The sequence below is a fragment of the Lissotriton vulgaris genome, chromosome 4_2 (assembly GCF_964263255.1).
Source record: "Lissotriton vulgaris chromosome 4_2, aLisVul1.2, whole genome shotgun sequence".
NCBI classification, from domain to species: domain Eukaryota; kingdom Metazoa; phylum Chordata; class Amphibia; order Caudata; family Salamandridae; genus Lissotriton; species Lissotriton vulgaris.
The window spans coordinates 22988166-23001521 of NC_141692.1; the positions used below are offsets into that span (position 1 = coordinate 22988166).

The following is a 13356-nucleotide window of genomic DNA, read 5'->3' on the forward strand; positions in this document are numbered from 1 at the left end:
CTGCAATGCAGCCCCTGGCGCATACTGGAGGTTCCAGGTGGGCTAATTGGCCCCCAGGGGCCCCCAGTATGCAAGGGGAATTAGTTCCCCCTCTTCAAACATGCACGGGGGCTGCGTTGCAGAGAGGTGTAAAAAGGGTTGTGGCTTCATTACACCTCTCTGCAATGCAGTCCCCTGGCGCATACTGGAGATTCCTGGTGGGCTTTCAGGTCTTATATAGTTAGGAATTAGCATTAAAAAAACCTTTGAAATTCACTGAAAAAACCATAGGTTTCACACCAGTTATAGTTAGGAATTAGCATTTAAAAAACCTTTGAAATTCACTGAAAAAACCATAGGTTTCACACCAGTTATAGTTAGGAATTAGCATTTAAAAAACCTATTAAATTCACTGACAAAACCATAGATTTCACACCATTTATAGTTAGCTGGAAATTTTACTGACATAAAACCATTGAAATTCCCACGTTATAGTTAGTTGGACTCACTATAACTTGCGCGCCTGTAATGCACTGCTGATGACGTCACATATTACATCACTCATGACATGGTCAGTGACATCACTCATGACATCACTGATGACACCATCCTTGTGACAGAGTGAGAGACCTAATTTCAGTGTAATGTAACGCTTGAAACACATATTCAAAAATAGAAACAAACATTTTCAAAAAAATGGAGATACCCAAACCAGTAACAACAACCAATTCAGTAATTCCACCATCTATATACACATCCACTCATTCACCAACAGTTCTATATAGTCACTCATATATATACTCACTCATCATATGTAGTGATACACCTATACATCCTATTACACATCAGCAGTCATCCAAAAGTTACTCACACACATACTCACACATGCAAATAAACTATTGAACATCCATTTATTTGCATATACATTTATACACACACTACCACCTTACTTCTAAGGAAACTTACCCATACTTACTCTCTTAAACAATCACTTATAGAAACACATACTTATTTAAACAGGAACTCCTACAATCTCTCACTATATATACTATACTCACTTATATACATCAATACTCACATATACTAGATTAAAACATATGTCGTTACTAATGAAGACACTAGTGAGACAGTCATTCACTCACTAACACACACATATACACACTCATCCACCCATACAGTCCTGCACATATGCTGTCTTCAAAACACATACAAACAGTGAGTCAGTCACCAACCCCTGCAGCCACTTATACACAAAGAGAAACACTGATACAAACATTTAAATATTTAAACAATACTCGCTAATATATGTATTCACTAAGATACACGTAATAAGCCAGTTACCCAACCAATTTTTTTTTTTAAAAACATCCATTTACACACTTATTTAAACATTTATTCTTCCATCGACCTTTACAAATACATATATAAAACAAATTTATTTTTCAGAAAGACACACATTCACTGGATGGTGTCATCAGTGATGTCATGAGTGATGTCACTGACCATGTCATGAGTGATGTAATATGTGACGTCATCAGCAGTGCATTACAGGCGCGCAAGTTATAGTGAGTCCAACTAACTATAACGTGGGAATTTCAATGGTTTTATGTCAGTAAAATTTCCAGCTAACTATAAATGGTGTGAAATCTATGGTTTTGTCAGTGAATTTAATAGGTTTTTTAAATGCTAATTCCTAACTATAACTGGTGTGAAACCTATGGTTTTTTCAGTGAATATATATATATATATGCATATTTTGTATGCTTTATGTAAGTCTGTATACATCGTTGTATGTTCTTTTGATTAATTTATTTCTGAAGCAACTGGTGGACCAGAGACTGGTCCGATAGCATGTGTGTGTAACAAAATCATTAGTAATTTATGTTTAATATAATAACAACGTTAGGCTAATTATTTCTGCCCTTGTCGAAAATACATTTGTGATTTATCCCTCCATAATTCCTTGTTATTCATCTTATTGATGTTCTTTGCCTAGGTAGAGGAGGGTCATTTGGGCATACCCCTGTTTTTCCTCTGTTAAAAATATTTTTACAGCAATTTATACACAAATCATTTTTTGTCTCTTTACATGATCAGCATTCAGGGGGCAGGCCAAGAAGAAGACTGGGGTAGCTGGCTGTGCGGTGGGTGCGGGAGCTGGAAGGGCCTCACAGGAATAGCAGGAAGCGGCCTCAGGCGCAGCCGCAGATGGCTCTGTTGCTGGCCCCAGTAAATCCTCCTGGTGTTGTATATATATTTTATTTCCCTAACTTTTACCGCTCTATTATTAACATTTCCTAATTTTAATTTTTCTAAAATCCTCTTCAATCTATGTGTTTCTAAATTCTTGTTTTTGCTCTACCATTACCTACTACTAAGTACTGCTACTAACATTGTTTCTTCTAGTGTCTGATTTTTTTTTAACATCAAATTAAACTGCATCTGACTAACTTCGGCTCTGACTCTTTATTAGACAGTCTGTCTGTACCTTGATTTCTTCTGGGTTCCACTGAGCTTTCTCTCTCCCCTTATGTGGATTGCCTAGTAGTGGTACCGTAAGACTCAAAGAACCCATTGGTCCTAGCCTAGGCTACTACTAGTACTAGTAAGGACTCCTTAATACTACAAGTAGGACTAATGTTCTATGCAGACTGCAGATTGCATGCCCAAGACAAGTAAGGTATATCCGCAGGTTTGTGAATTGTGAGATGAGAAGGCTTTTGTTTCTTTTACTGTCTCATCATGCTCAATCATTAATGGTGGTCACTCGCGTTGGAAAGGACCGGAGCAGTACCCCCCCCCCCCCAAAGTGTTGTATATTTTACTTTTTCCAATCCAGGCCTAGTATTTTATTTAGTAGCAGCAATTGATGGTGAACAACTGTTGCCGTGCACCATTGCTGGAAGGAAGTATATATGAGAGGAGTAGGAGGACGGCACAATTTTCCAACTAAGCGAGACCTCTGATTCATGTCCGCCCAGTTGGCCACTCTTTCTTCTTTTAAAAAAATGAGAGGCACCATAGCTCTAGTCACTGAGTCCAGTCCTATGGGTTACCCTCTCCTTGAGAGGCTTTTCAAAAATTGCCACAAAAAAATGCCCAACTGGATATTATTTAGTTATTGTTGATAGGACATACTGTCTACCATACTGGTATCCGAATTGTAGATAGTGATGTGTGTGGTGTATTTAATTATGTATTTTCAATCATCCTAATGAAAACAATAAATAAGGGAGGCGTATATGGCATCTAAAAAAATTGGATTTTTATTTCCAGGTGTACCGACCACCAGTGCCCGGGCAAGCGGTGAGGGCAACCATGCCACTCTGGAGGGAGCCGAAGCGGCTGCCACAGGAGGTGCGCCAGCAGCAGTTTGCGGGCGGTGGTAAGTCAGATTCCTTACTTATTGAGAATGATGAATACTCTTGCTGCAAGGTTGAACACTGTACACTCAGTACTAGTAGTACACTGTACTTCTAATGAGGCTAAGTTGTTGCCTGTGAACACTGAACTGTTGAAGAGAAGACACCCTGACCTTTACTTAAACATTAGCATTAGCAGCGGGGGTGAGTAACTAATGGCATATTCTATTTTCAACTCAGCAAAGACAGTTTTATGACGAAGACAAACAGTCATACAAGTCATGTATGACTGGCAGAGAAGGATGTGTGGGTGAAGGAAGGGGCCCCGGGATTCATAGGTGGTGGATGAAGATGATAGGAATAGGATGCATGGGTAGTAGAAGGATGGGTGAAAAGGTGAAAGGGAAAGCAGAAAGGATGCCTGTCTGGGTGGGTGAAACTGTATGGGTGAAAGGAATCCTACGCGGTGATTTAAGGGGTCAAACTCCAAGGCAAACAAGGACGCAAGGCATGGGTGGTGGTTGGTTATATATCTAAATGTATGTTGTTGTCGGTGAAAGCCAGTTTATGATAGCCATGTTTGGATGGATGGATGCCTGGTGGATGGTATCATATAGTAGTACAGAGTCAGACTGGATGAAGAGAATGTAAAAGAAAACTCAACAGTGCCAGAGTACCAAAGACAAGGGTGTGGAATGTTACGAATAACATAATATAATAATGCTAGAAGAGCAATGCATTGAATGTATATGAAAAAACAATCCCTGGGAAATAAGTTTTTTTTGCAAGGTTTTTGAATCAAAGATTTGAGGTTGTACTTGTATTTCAGAATGGAATACTCCCTTGACTCACAGTAGTTTGGAAGCACAACATATATATTGTGAATGGCTAAATATTTACCCTACCCATATCGCCTCCCTTCGACTCTGAGGCCCACTTCTGCTCCAACTCCCTCCCTGTGTCAGCCATGGGTGACTTATCGGCTGCATGGTAACTCGTACTTACAAATCACCCAGTATGTCATGAAAATCATCATCACATGAGTGACATCATGATGCTGTGCTGCTGTTTCTCATCATCCATAAGAATGTGATCCTTAACCATCATAATGTGGCTTATTGCAGTAGTGCTGTCAGGGTGAAAGTGAAATTGACAGAGCAGTTGCCATTGATTAAACAGGGTATGGCTGTTATAGAAATATATAACTGCGACACAAGTATGTCTGTCTAGGGCACAAGCTGACTGAGCTGGCGTGCCTACAAGATTAATTATGCTAAACAGGATAGAGAAAAATAATACTTCTACTCTACTCTACTAGCTGCTAAGGCTACTGCTACTACTCTGCCACTATAGTTTTATGTGTGGACTGTAATTTAAATTTGTGTTACTGTTTTGCTAAGAGTATTAGTTACAACAATTCTCTTTTTTTTCCTTTCTTGATATAGCTGCTCCTTCCAAAAGTAAAACCACTAGGCATGAGTTGGCGGCCAGGGCCCGGCAAAAATAGTTGGAGGCTATCAGGGACGAATATCGCCAGCTGGTTGTCCTGGCGGAGGAGGAGGTGACAGCTGCAGCTTCTTCCGCCAATGACCCATTGGCTCAGCCAGCCTCCCATGCCTCCGGTGGTATGGTGCCGTGTTCTGACAGCTGCCCGCCGCCTATCACCAACATCATCTACTGCTGCCCACCCCTGTTGTGTCTGCAGGAGCTTCCGGCACCATGTGTTCCTCAGGGTGGCGCACCTAGAGGCCCAGATGGAGGCCTTAAAGAAAAGTATCCGGCACCCTCACCGCTAGACGCCAGGCTGCACATCACCAACCTCAGTCTTCTTTGACTCTAGTCTTGCAAAGGGCATATTTCCTTTGTTGTTGGAGATACCACAGTACCAATTGATTTGTGTGAGCGGAGAGCTTTTTATTAGTGTTATCACAAGATATCATCCATTTTTGCTCATTTTTCATTTATCCATTAAGCAGTTGATTCTTACAACAAAAGGACAGAACAGCCGACACGCGTTTCGCCCTGTTTGGCGAGTAGAGCCAGGGCTTTCTCAAGGCTAGTTTATAGTCTTTTCTTTTTAACCAGAGCAGCAAAATATCATGTTCATTCATAGTCACATGGTGATTTACGCATCATCAATTGTCCTATTACAATTTTAAGGAGCAGTAATCATCAGGTCAGGAGTCTCCAGGTAAATCCGCTGTATAGTGTATAACACTAATAAAAAGCTCTCCGCTCACACAAATCAATTGGTAATGTGGTATCTCCAACAACGAAGGAGAATATGCCCTTATATGGGAATGAATGAAAGTATTGGGAAAGGAGGAATAAACGCTCGCAACCCCTGTTTACCTTTGTTCTTTAGAGGCTGGAGAGGTCCAGAGCCTTGAGCCAACTTTCCTCCAAGTAAAAACGCATTTGGGATTCATATCCAGTCTCGGGATTCCTGGACCGTATTGCCACTTCTCTACAAGAGGGCCAATGCACTGCAAAAGAAAACTTTAGCAAACCACACTCAACTATCAAACTACCGTCCTATCTCCCTTTTACCCTACCCAGCCAAGGTCATGGAGAAAGTCAGCAATAAGCAACTTGGTCACTACCTCAATGGACAGGAACTCCTGGACACCACACAATCCAGTTTCCATCCCAACCACAGTACTGAGACCAACCTCATCACAGCCAAAGATAAAATTCTGTCTGAAAGACCCAAGATGTCTTATTATTCTCCCTGTATCATCATATCCCTGGGAAACAGCCACTTCAATGCAGCTGTTACCACGCATGCACTTAACCACTCATGCTTTACATTGCATGCATAGTTACCACACATAGCTTTTACCACGCATTCCTTTACTACGAGATACATAGTAATGGCATGTTTGTTAAAGGTAAAATTAAAAAAGGGGGCTTGGGGTTTTCTGTTTCTGAAGATAAAAGATGTGGAGGCAATCAGCGTCGTTAGAGGAAACGGAAAGACACTTCCGCTTCCTCTTTACAACGGGCAACGCAAATCGGAAATGCTTGGACTGGAGAGGACGTGGAGAGGTAAGGGGGATTTTAGTAAAAAAAAAAAGGAATGAGGGTGTGGTGTTGCGCAGGGGTACATTTTTAGAGTACAGGGCAGGTGTATTTGGTAGACGGGTTTGTGGGTGGGGGAATCGCACTGGGCAAGATTTTAAGTGATCCGGGCAGGGGTAATTCTTAGAAGGAATGGGGGAGGAGGGTCGTACAGGGATACAGGGAAAGGATATTATAAAAAAAGGAGGGCACAGGGGAGCAGTTAAAGGAATTGGGGCAGTGATCGGATATAACCTTTACCATGAAAATGCATTATCATGCATGGTTTTACAACAAAAATCATTGTAAAGGTATGCGTGGTAAAGGCATTTTTGTGGTAAAGGATATGCATGGTAATGGCATTTACGATGTAATGCATGCATGGTAAAGGTATGCGTTGCAACTGAATGTGTTGTAACGTAATGCATTCCATATCCCCACTGGATGCCACACGTTAGCCAAGGAACGGGTATAGGGTGCCACCATCCACACCCTCTGTTGGAGTAGAACATTCACATCTAGCAGCAGGGAATTCAATCACGCTGATTGACCTAAATGTCCTCTGAGAACACATCATGAAGCTCAGGCCCCACACAGAACCTGTGAAATAGGATGGATGGAAAGAGTCAAGTCAAGTCAAGTCATAACATTTATATAGCGCACTACATACCCAGAGGGTTTCAAGGCGCTGAGGAAGGGGAGGAGGATTATTTGTCAAATATCCACGTTTTAAGCTGCTTTCTGAACGCTAGGTGATTCTGGGTGAGGCGAAGGTAATCGGGGAGAGAGTTCCATGTTTTGGCAGCCAGGTATGAGAAGGATCTGCCTCCCATGGTGGTCTTGTTGATGCGAGGTACAGTGGCGAAGGCTTGGCTGGAGGAGCGAAGTTGGCGGGAGGGGGTATAAAAGGACAGTCGAGAGTTGAGGCATTCTGGTCCGATGTCGTAGAGTGATTTGTGTGCGTGGGTAAGCAGTCTAAAAGTGATCCTCTTATTGACGGGTAGCCAGTGGAGGTCTTTAAGGTGACCAGAGATGTGTTCGTTGCGTGGGATGTCTAATATGAGCCTGGCTGAGGCGTTTTGGATTCGTTGTAGTTTCTTCTGGAGTTTTGCGGTAGTACCTGCGTAGAGGGTGTTTCCGTAGTCCAGTCGGCTCGTGACCAGAGCGTGGGTGACTGTTTTCCTTGTTTCGGAGGGGATCCAGCGAAATGTTTTTCTGAGCATGCGAAGAATGTTAAAGCAGGAAGAGGATACGGCGCTGACTTGTCTGTTCATAGAGAGTGAAGAATCCAGGATGACGCCTAGGTTCCGTGCGTGGTCTGTCGGGATGGGTGCTTTTCCGAGGGCTTCCGGCCACCAAGAGTCATCCCATGCAGAGGGGGATTTACCTAAGATGAGGACTTCTGTTTTGTCTGAGTTCAGTTTCAGACGGCTTTGTTTCATCCATTCGGCGACTTCTTTCATTCCCTCGTGTAGGTTAGTTTTGGCGGTGCTGGGGTCCTTGGTGAGGGATAGGATCAGTTGAGTGTCATCCGCGTAAGAGATGATGTTGAGGTTGTGTTGGCGGGCGATGGCCGCGAGGGGGCTCATGTATACGTTGAAGAGGGTGGGACTGAGTGAGGATCCTTGTGGTACGCCGCAGATGATTTCAGAGGCCTCAGACTTGAATGGTGGGAGGCGAACTTTCTGGGTTCTTCCGGTGAGGAACGAGGTGATCCAATCCAGTGCCTTTCCTTGGATTCCGATATTTCTGAGGCGTTGTAAAAGGGTGCTGTGGCAGACTGTGTCGAAGGCTGCAGAGAGGTCGAGGAGGATGAGGGCGACTGTGTCTCCATTGTCCAGTAGAGTTCGAATGTCGTCTGTTGCTGCGATGAGGGCGGTCTCAGTGCTGTGTTTGGCTCGGAAGCCAGATTGTGAGGGGTCGAGTGATTTGTTGGCTTCGAGGAAGGCGGCGAGCTGGATGTTGACAGCTTTCTCGATGACTTTGGCCGGGAATGGAAGAAGCGAGATGGGGCGGTAGTTTTTGAGTTCGGTGGGGTCTGCTGTTGGTTTTTTCAGAAGGGCGGTGAGTTCAGCGTGTTTCCAGTCTTCTGGGAAGGTAGCGGAGTTGAAGGAGCAGTTGATGACGTCTCGGAGGTGCGGAGCTATGACGGAGTCTGCTTTGTTGAAGATGTGGTGAGGGCATGGGTCTGTGGGGGAACCAGAGTGGATGGAGTTCATCAGGCGGATGGTGTCCTCAGTGGAGATAGGGTTCCAGGCGTTAAGGGTGTTAACGGGGGGAAGATGGTCAGCTGATGGTAGGGTGGGTTGTCTTCCGGGTTGGTTGTCAAAGCTATTGTGGATGTCAGCAATTTTGTTGTGGAAAAAAGAAGCTAGGGAATCGCAGAGGGTTTGAGAGGGGGTGATGTCGTTGGAGTTGGCCGAGGGGTTGGAAAATTCCTTGACGATGTTGAAAAGTTCCTTGCTGTTGTGGGCGTTGTTGTCAAGTCGATCTTTGAATGCTGTTTTCTTGGCTTTTCGGATCAGTTGGTGGTGAGTACGGATGGCGCTTTTGAAGGCGTCCTTGTTGCTGGTGGATGGGTCTTTTTTCCAGGTCTTCTCAAGGGAGCGGCACAGTTTCTTGGACTTCTTGAGGTCGTCGTTGAACCATGAGGTCTTTTTGATGCCAGGTTTGTGTTGACGTTTTTTCAGTGGTGCTAAGTTGTCGGCGGTGTTGGATAACCAAAGGGTGAGGTTGGAGGCGGCTTCGTTGGCGTTAGAAGAGAGGGCTGGGGAGGTTTGAAGGAGCGATGTGGAGATCTGTTCTGTGGTGATTTTGTTCCAGTTTCTTTGTAGAGTTGGTTGAAGGTGGATGGTGGGTTTCGGCTTGTTGTAGGTGAAATGAACGCAGCTGTGGTCAGTCCAGAGGAGATCCGTAGTGTGGCGGAAGGAGACATGGTTGCTGGAGGTGAAGATGGGATCGAGTGTGTGACCTGCGATGTGGGTGGGGGAAGTGACCAGTTGTTTAAGTCCGAGGTTGGCGAGGTTGTCCAAGAGGGTGGCGGTGTTGCGGTCGTTGCTCTTTTCAAGGTGGAAGTTGAGGTCTCCCAGAAGGATGTAGTCTTTGGAGGGGAGCGCGTGTGGAGTGATGAAGTCCGTGATGTCTTCACTGAATTTTGCGCGCGGTCCTGGTGGTCTGTAGAGGAGAGTGCCTCTGAGTGTGGTCTTGGGGTCGATGTGGATCTGGAAGTGAAGGTGTTCGGAGTTGGCGAGGTTGGCGTCCGAGCTGGTTGAGATGCGGATAGTTTTCTTATGGACGATGGCGATTCCACCTCCTGTATGGTCAACGCGGTCCTTGCGAGTGATCTTATAGTCGTCAGGGATAGCGATGGCGATGTCAGGGGCGGAGGAAGCGTTCATCCAAGTTTCCGTTAGGAAGGCGACGTCCGGAGAGATGGTGTCAAGTAGGTTCCAAAGGTCAATGGCGTGCCTGTGGATCGAGCGGGTGTTGAGAAGGATGCATTCTAGGTGGTTGGGGTCGGGAATCTGTGTTGTGGTCGTAGCGGAGATGTTGTCGGTGCCGCTAAATTCGCAGGAGGGGCAGGAGAACGGTCCATGGGTGCAACCAGGAGCGGCTTGGAAGCAGTTTGGGGCGCGACCGGGGTGAAGGGCTAGGAGGGTGGCGGCATCGTAGGTGATGCGAGGGGGCAGCGCAGCGCGAGGGGCAGGAGGTCTGGCGCTGGGCGCGGTCCAGGCGCGGACGGGCGTAGACGGGCTTACCTTTGGCGCACCTTCGGCGCGGATTGGGCGCGAACGCTGCGCGTGGACGCTGCGCGCGGGAACTGCTGTCATATATGGATGGTGGAGGGGGAGGGGCGAGGGCGTCTCAGCTGGGAGGCGGGTCGGGCACACGAGGAGGATGATAAACAAACAAAATGGAGGCGGGGGGAGGAGCAGGTCGGAGCGCTCTAGGCAAATGCGCAAACAAAGTTACAATCAGCCAAAAATGAGTTACTATAGCGCTAAAAAGGCAAAGCGCTGCACGAGGCACACAGCAGCTGAAAGCAATTCAATAATCACAGAGAAATTAAATTTAAAATCAGTCAAATCGGATCAATCTAGCGCTAATAAAGCAGAGCGCTACACGAGGCACACAGCAGCTGAGAGCAGATCAAGAATCACAGGGATAATAGCAGAGCAGCGCTACGATACCAGCTTGAGGTCAGGGGCACAGGGAGCGACCGCTCTATCCGTGAGGAGGAGCGAGTCACAGCGTTTGTAGCGGAGCAGCGCTGTATAAAGCTCGTGGGAGGGCGTCTCAGCTGGGAGGCGGGTCGGGCACACGAGGAGGATGATAAACAAACAAAATGGAGGCGGGGGGAGGAGCAGGTCGGAGCGCTCTAGGCAAATGCGCAAACAAAGTTACAATCAGCCAAAATGAGTTACTATAGCGCTAAAAAGGCAAAGCGCTGCACGAGGCACACAGCAGCTGAAAGCAATTCAATAATCACAGAGAAATTAAATTTAAAATCAGTCAAATCGGATCAATCTAGCGCTAATAAAGCAGAGCGCTACACGAGGCACACAGCAGCTGAGAGCAGATCAAGAATCACAGGGATAATAGCAGAGCAGCGCTACGATACCAGCTTGAGGTCAGGGGCACAGGGAGCGACCGCTCTATCCGTGAGGAGGAGCGAGTCACAGCGTTTGTAGCGGAGCAGCGCTGTATAAAGCTCGTGGGAGGGCGTCTCAGCTGGGAGGCGGGTCGGGCACACGAGGAGGATGATAAACAAACAAAATGGAGGCGGGGGGAGGAGCAGGTCGGAGCGCTCTAGGCAAATGCGCAAACAAAGTTACAATCAGCCAAAATGAGTTACTATAGCGCTAAAAAGGCAAAGCGCTGCACGAGGCACACAGCAGCTGAAAGCAATTCAATAATCACAGAGAAATTAAATTTAAAATCAGTCAAATCGGATCAATCTAGCGCTAATAAAGCAGAGCGCTACACGAGGCACACAGCAGCTGAGAGCAGATCAAGAATCACAGGGATAATAGCAGAGCAGCGCTACGATACCAGCTTGAGGTCAGGGGCACAGGGAGCGACCGCTCTATCCGTGAGGAGGAGCGAGTCACAGCGTTTGTAGCGGAGCAGCGCTGTATAAAGCTCGTGGGAGGGCGTCTCAGCTGGGAGGCGGGTCGGGCACACGAGGAGGATGATAAACAAACAAAATGGAGGCGGGGGGAGGAGCAGGTCGGAGCGCTCTAGGCAAATGCGCAAACAAAGTTACAATCAGCCAAAATGAGTTACTATAGCGCTAAAAAGGCAAAGCGCTGCACGAGGCACACAGCAGCTGAAAGCAATTCAATAATCACAGAGAAATTAAATTTAAAATCAGTCAAATCGGATCAATCTAGCGCTAATAAAGCAGAGCGCTACACGAGGCACACAGCAGCTGAGAGCAGATCAAGAATCACAGGGATAATAGCAGAGCAGCGCTACGATACCAGCTTGAGGTCAGGGGCACAGGGAGCGACCGCTCTATCCGTGAGGAGGTATCCTATGCTAATTCTCACCTTAGATCCCTCCTTTGAGCAGAAGGGTGCTAATGCCAGCTGCAAAGAAGAGCAGTGTGTAGCTAATCTTCATGCTGGTTGATCCATTGCAGAGGTCCGTTTGGCAACAAGAAATTGTAACAGTTTCTCCTCCGATAGTGCCATAGCGTGGTGTGCACTCTGCAGAACAGACCTTGAGGACGGTTGTAGTTGAGCCTGTAAATAAAGACACAAAGACGGGAAGTCGTATTTAGACCATGTGTTCAGGTTTCTAATAGAATGTTTTGCATGGAGACAGACGAGCATACAGTAGGCAGGGATCTCCTTTCCCATTCACCCTGATATTTGGCGATAGTCGTCCACAGTCTCTAGCTTTATCCTTCATTCTGATGAGTCAACTATTCTTTCCCAGCTCCTTATTGTGAGGGACAGTAAGAAAGGAGATTGTGGGAGGTGATGTATGTTCTCCAGTTTCTAATGGTGTTCATTGCGATTGGGCAGTGCCTTGGTGGGTGCAATGGTTTTCAATAGTGCTCGATTACTTTGGATTATACTGAACTCTAATTGCAATGTTTGTGTACTCTAATAATACACCTGACTCCCCAGAGGTAGCTCAGGTGATTAGCCAAAAGTCACCCCATAAAGTAGTAGTAGTGTAGGATTCAGAACCAGATATAGGGCCTGCTTTAGAGCAGCATGTCTTCAAACCCTTGGCTCGCCAGACTCATTTAGAGGGGGCAGACCTTAAGTTTTTCTCAGCTGAACTTCTGAACACTGTTCATGGAAAGCTTCCTAAGATGGCCATTACACTGCCTCCCTGTTTAGGAGTAAAACAGGGTAAAATCATCTTTAAACACTGCAATTGTACAATTAGCACGGTACCACCAAGACTTGATTCATATGTTATATTATGTTAAAACAACTTCTATAGCGCTCAGCTGCCCCTGCAAAGGGGCGTCCCGGCGCTTCTAGCAGCTAACAAACAACTGACTACGATGGAGCTCAGCAAGAACAAAGTCCAGGAAACTTATTTTAGGGGAAAAGGTGAGTTTTTAACTGCCTTCATGAAATCCAGCAAGCCTTCCAGTTCTCGTATGTGTGCCGGTAGCGAGTTCCACAGCTTTGCTGCCAGATATAGGAAAGGAACGTCCTGCCGCTCGGCAGCGTTTCACCCGAGGTACCCTGACCAAGTGTTGTCCCAAAGAGCGTAATGCACGGGTAGGGACATACGGGGTTAAAAGGTTACAGAGCATTTCGGGAGTGGCGAGTTTCAGAATTTTAAAAGAGAGACATAGTGTCTTAAACTGAATCCGCTGAGCCATTGGGAGCCAGTGGAGCCTCCGGATGGTGTCAGTGATGGAGGAGAACCGGGAAGGTCAATTAGGGCTCTGGCTGCCGCATTTTGGATGCGCTGCATCTGAGTG

General features: G+C 46.2%; 1 protein-coding gene across 2 annotated transcripts in view; it reads right to left on the reverse strand.

Annotated features, from left to right (window-relative positions):
• LOC147718166 (uncharacterized) overlaps positions 1–13356 on the reverse strand; it is a 104477-nt gene that overhangs the window by 59151 nt on the left and 31970 nt on the right. For both annotated transcript variants that reach the window (XM_086919236.1, XM_086919235.1), the window contains exon 3: positions 11954–12148. In XM_086919236.1, the coding sequence (XP_086775362.1) occupies positions 11955–12148 (194 nt within the window). In that variant the 3' untranslated portion in view covers position 11954. The remainder of the gene's footprint in view (positions 1–11953; positions 12149–13356) is intronic.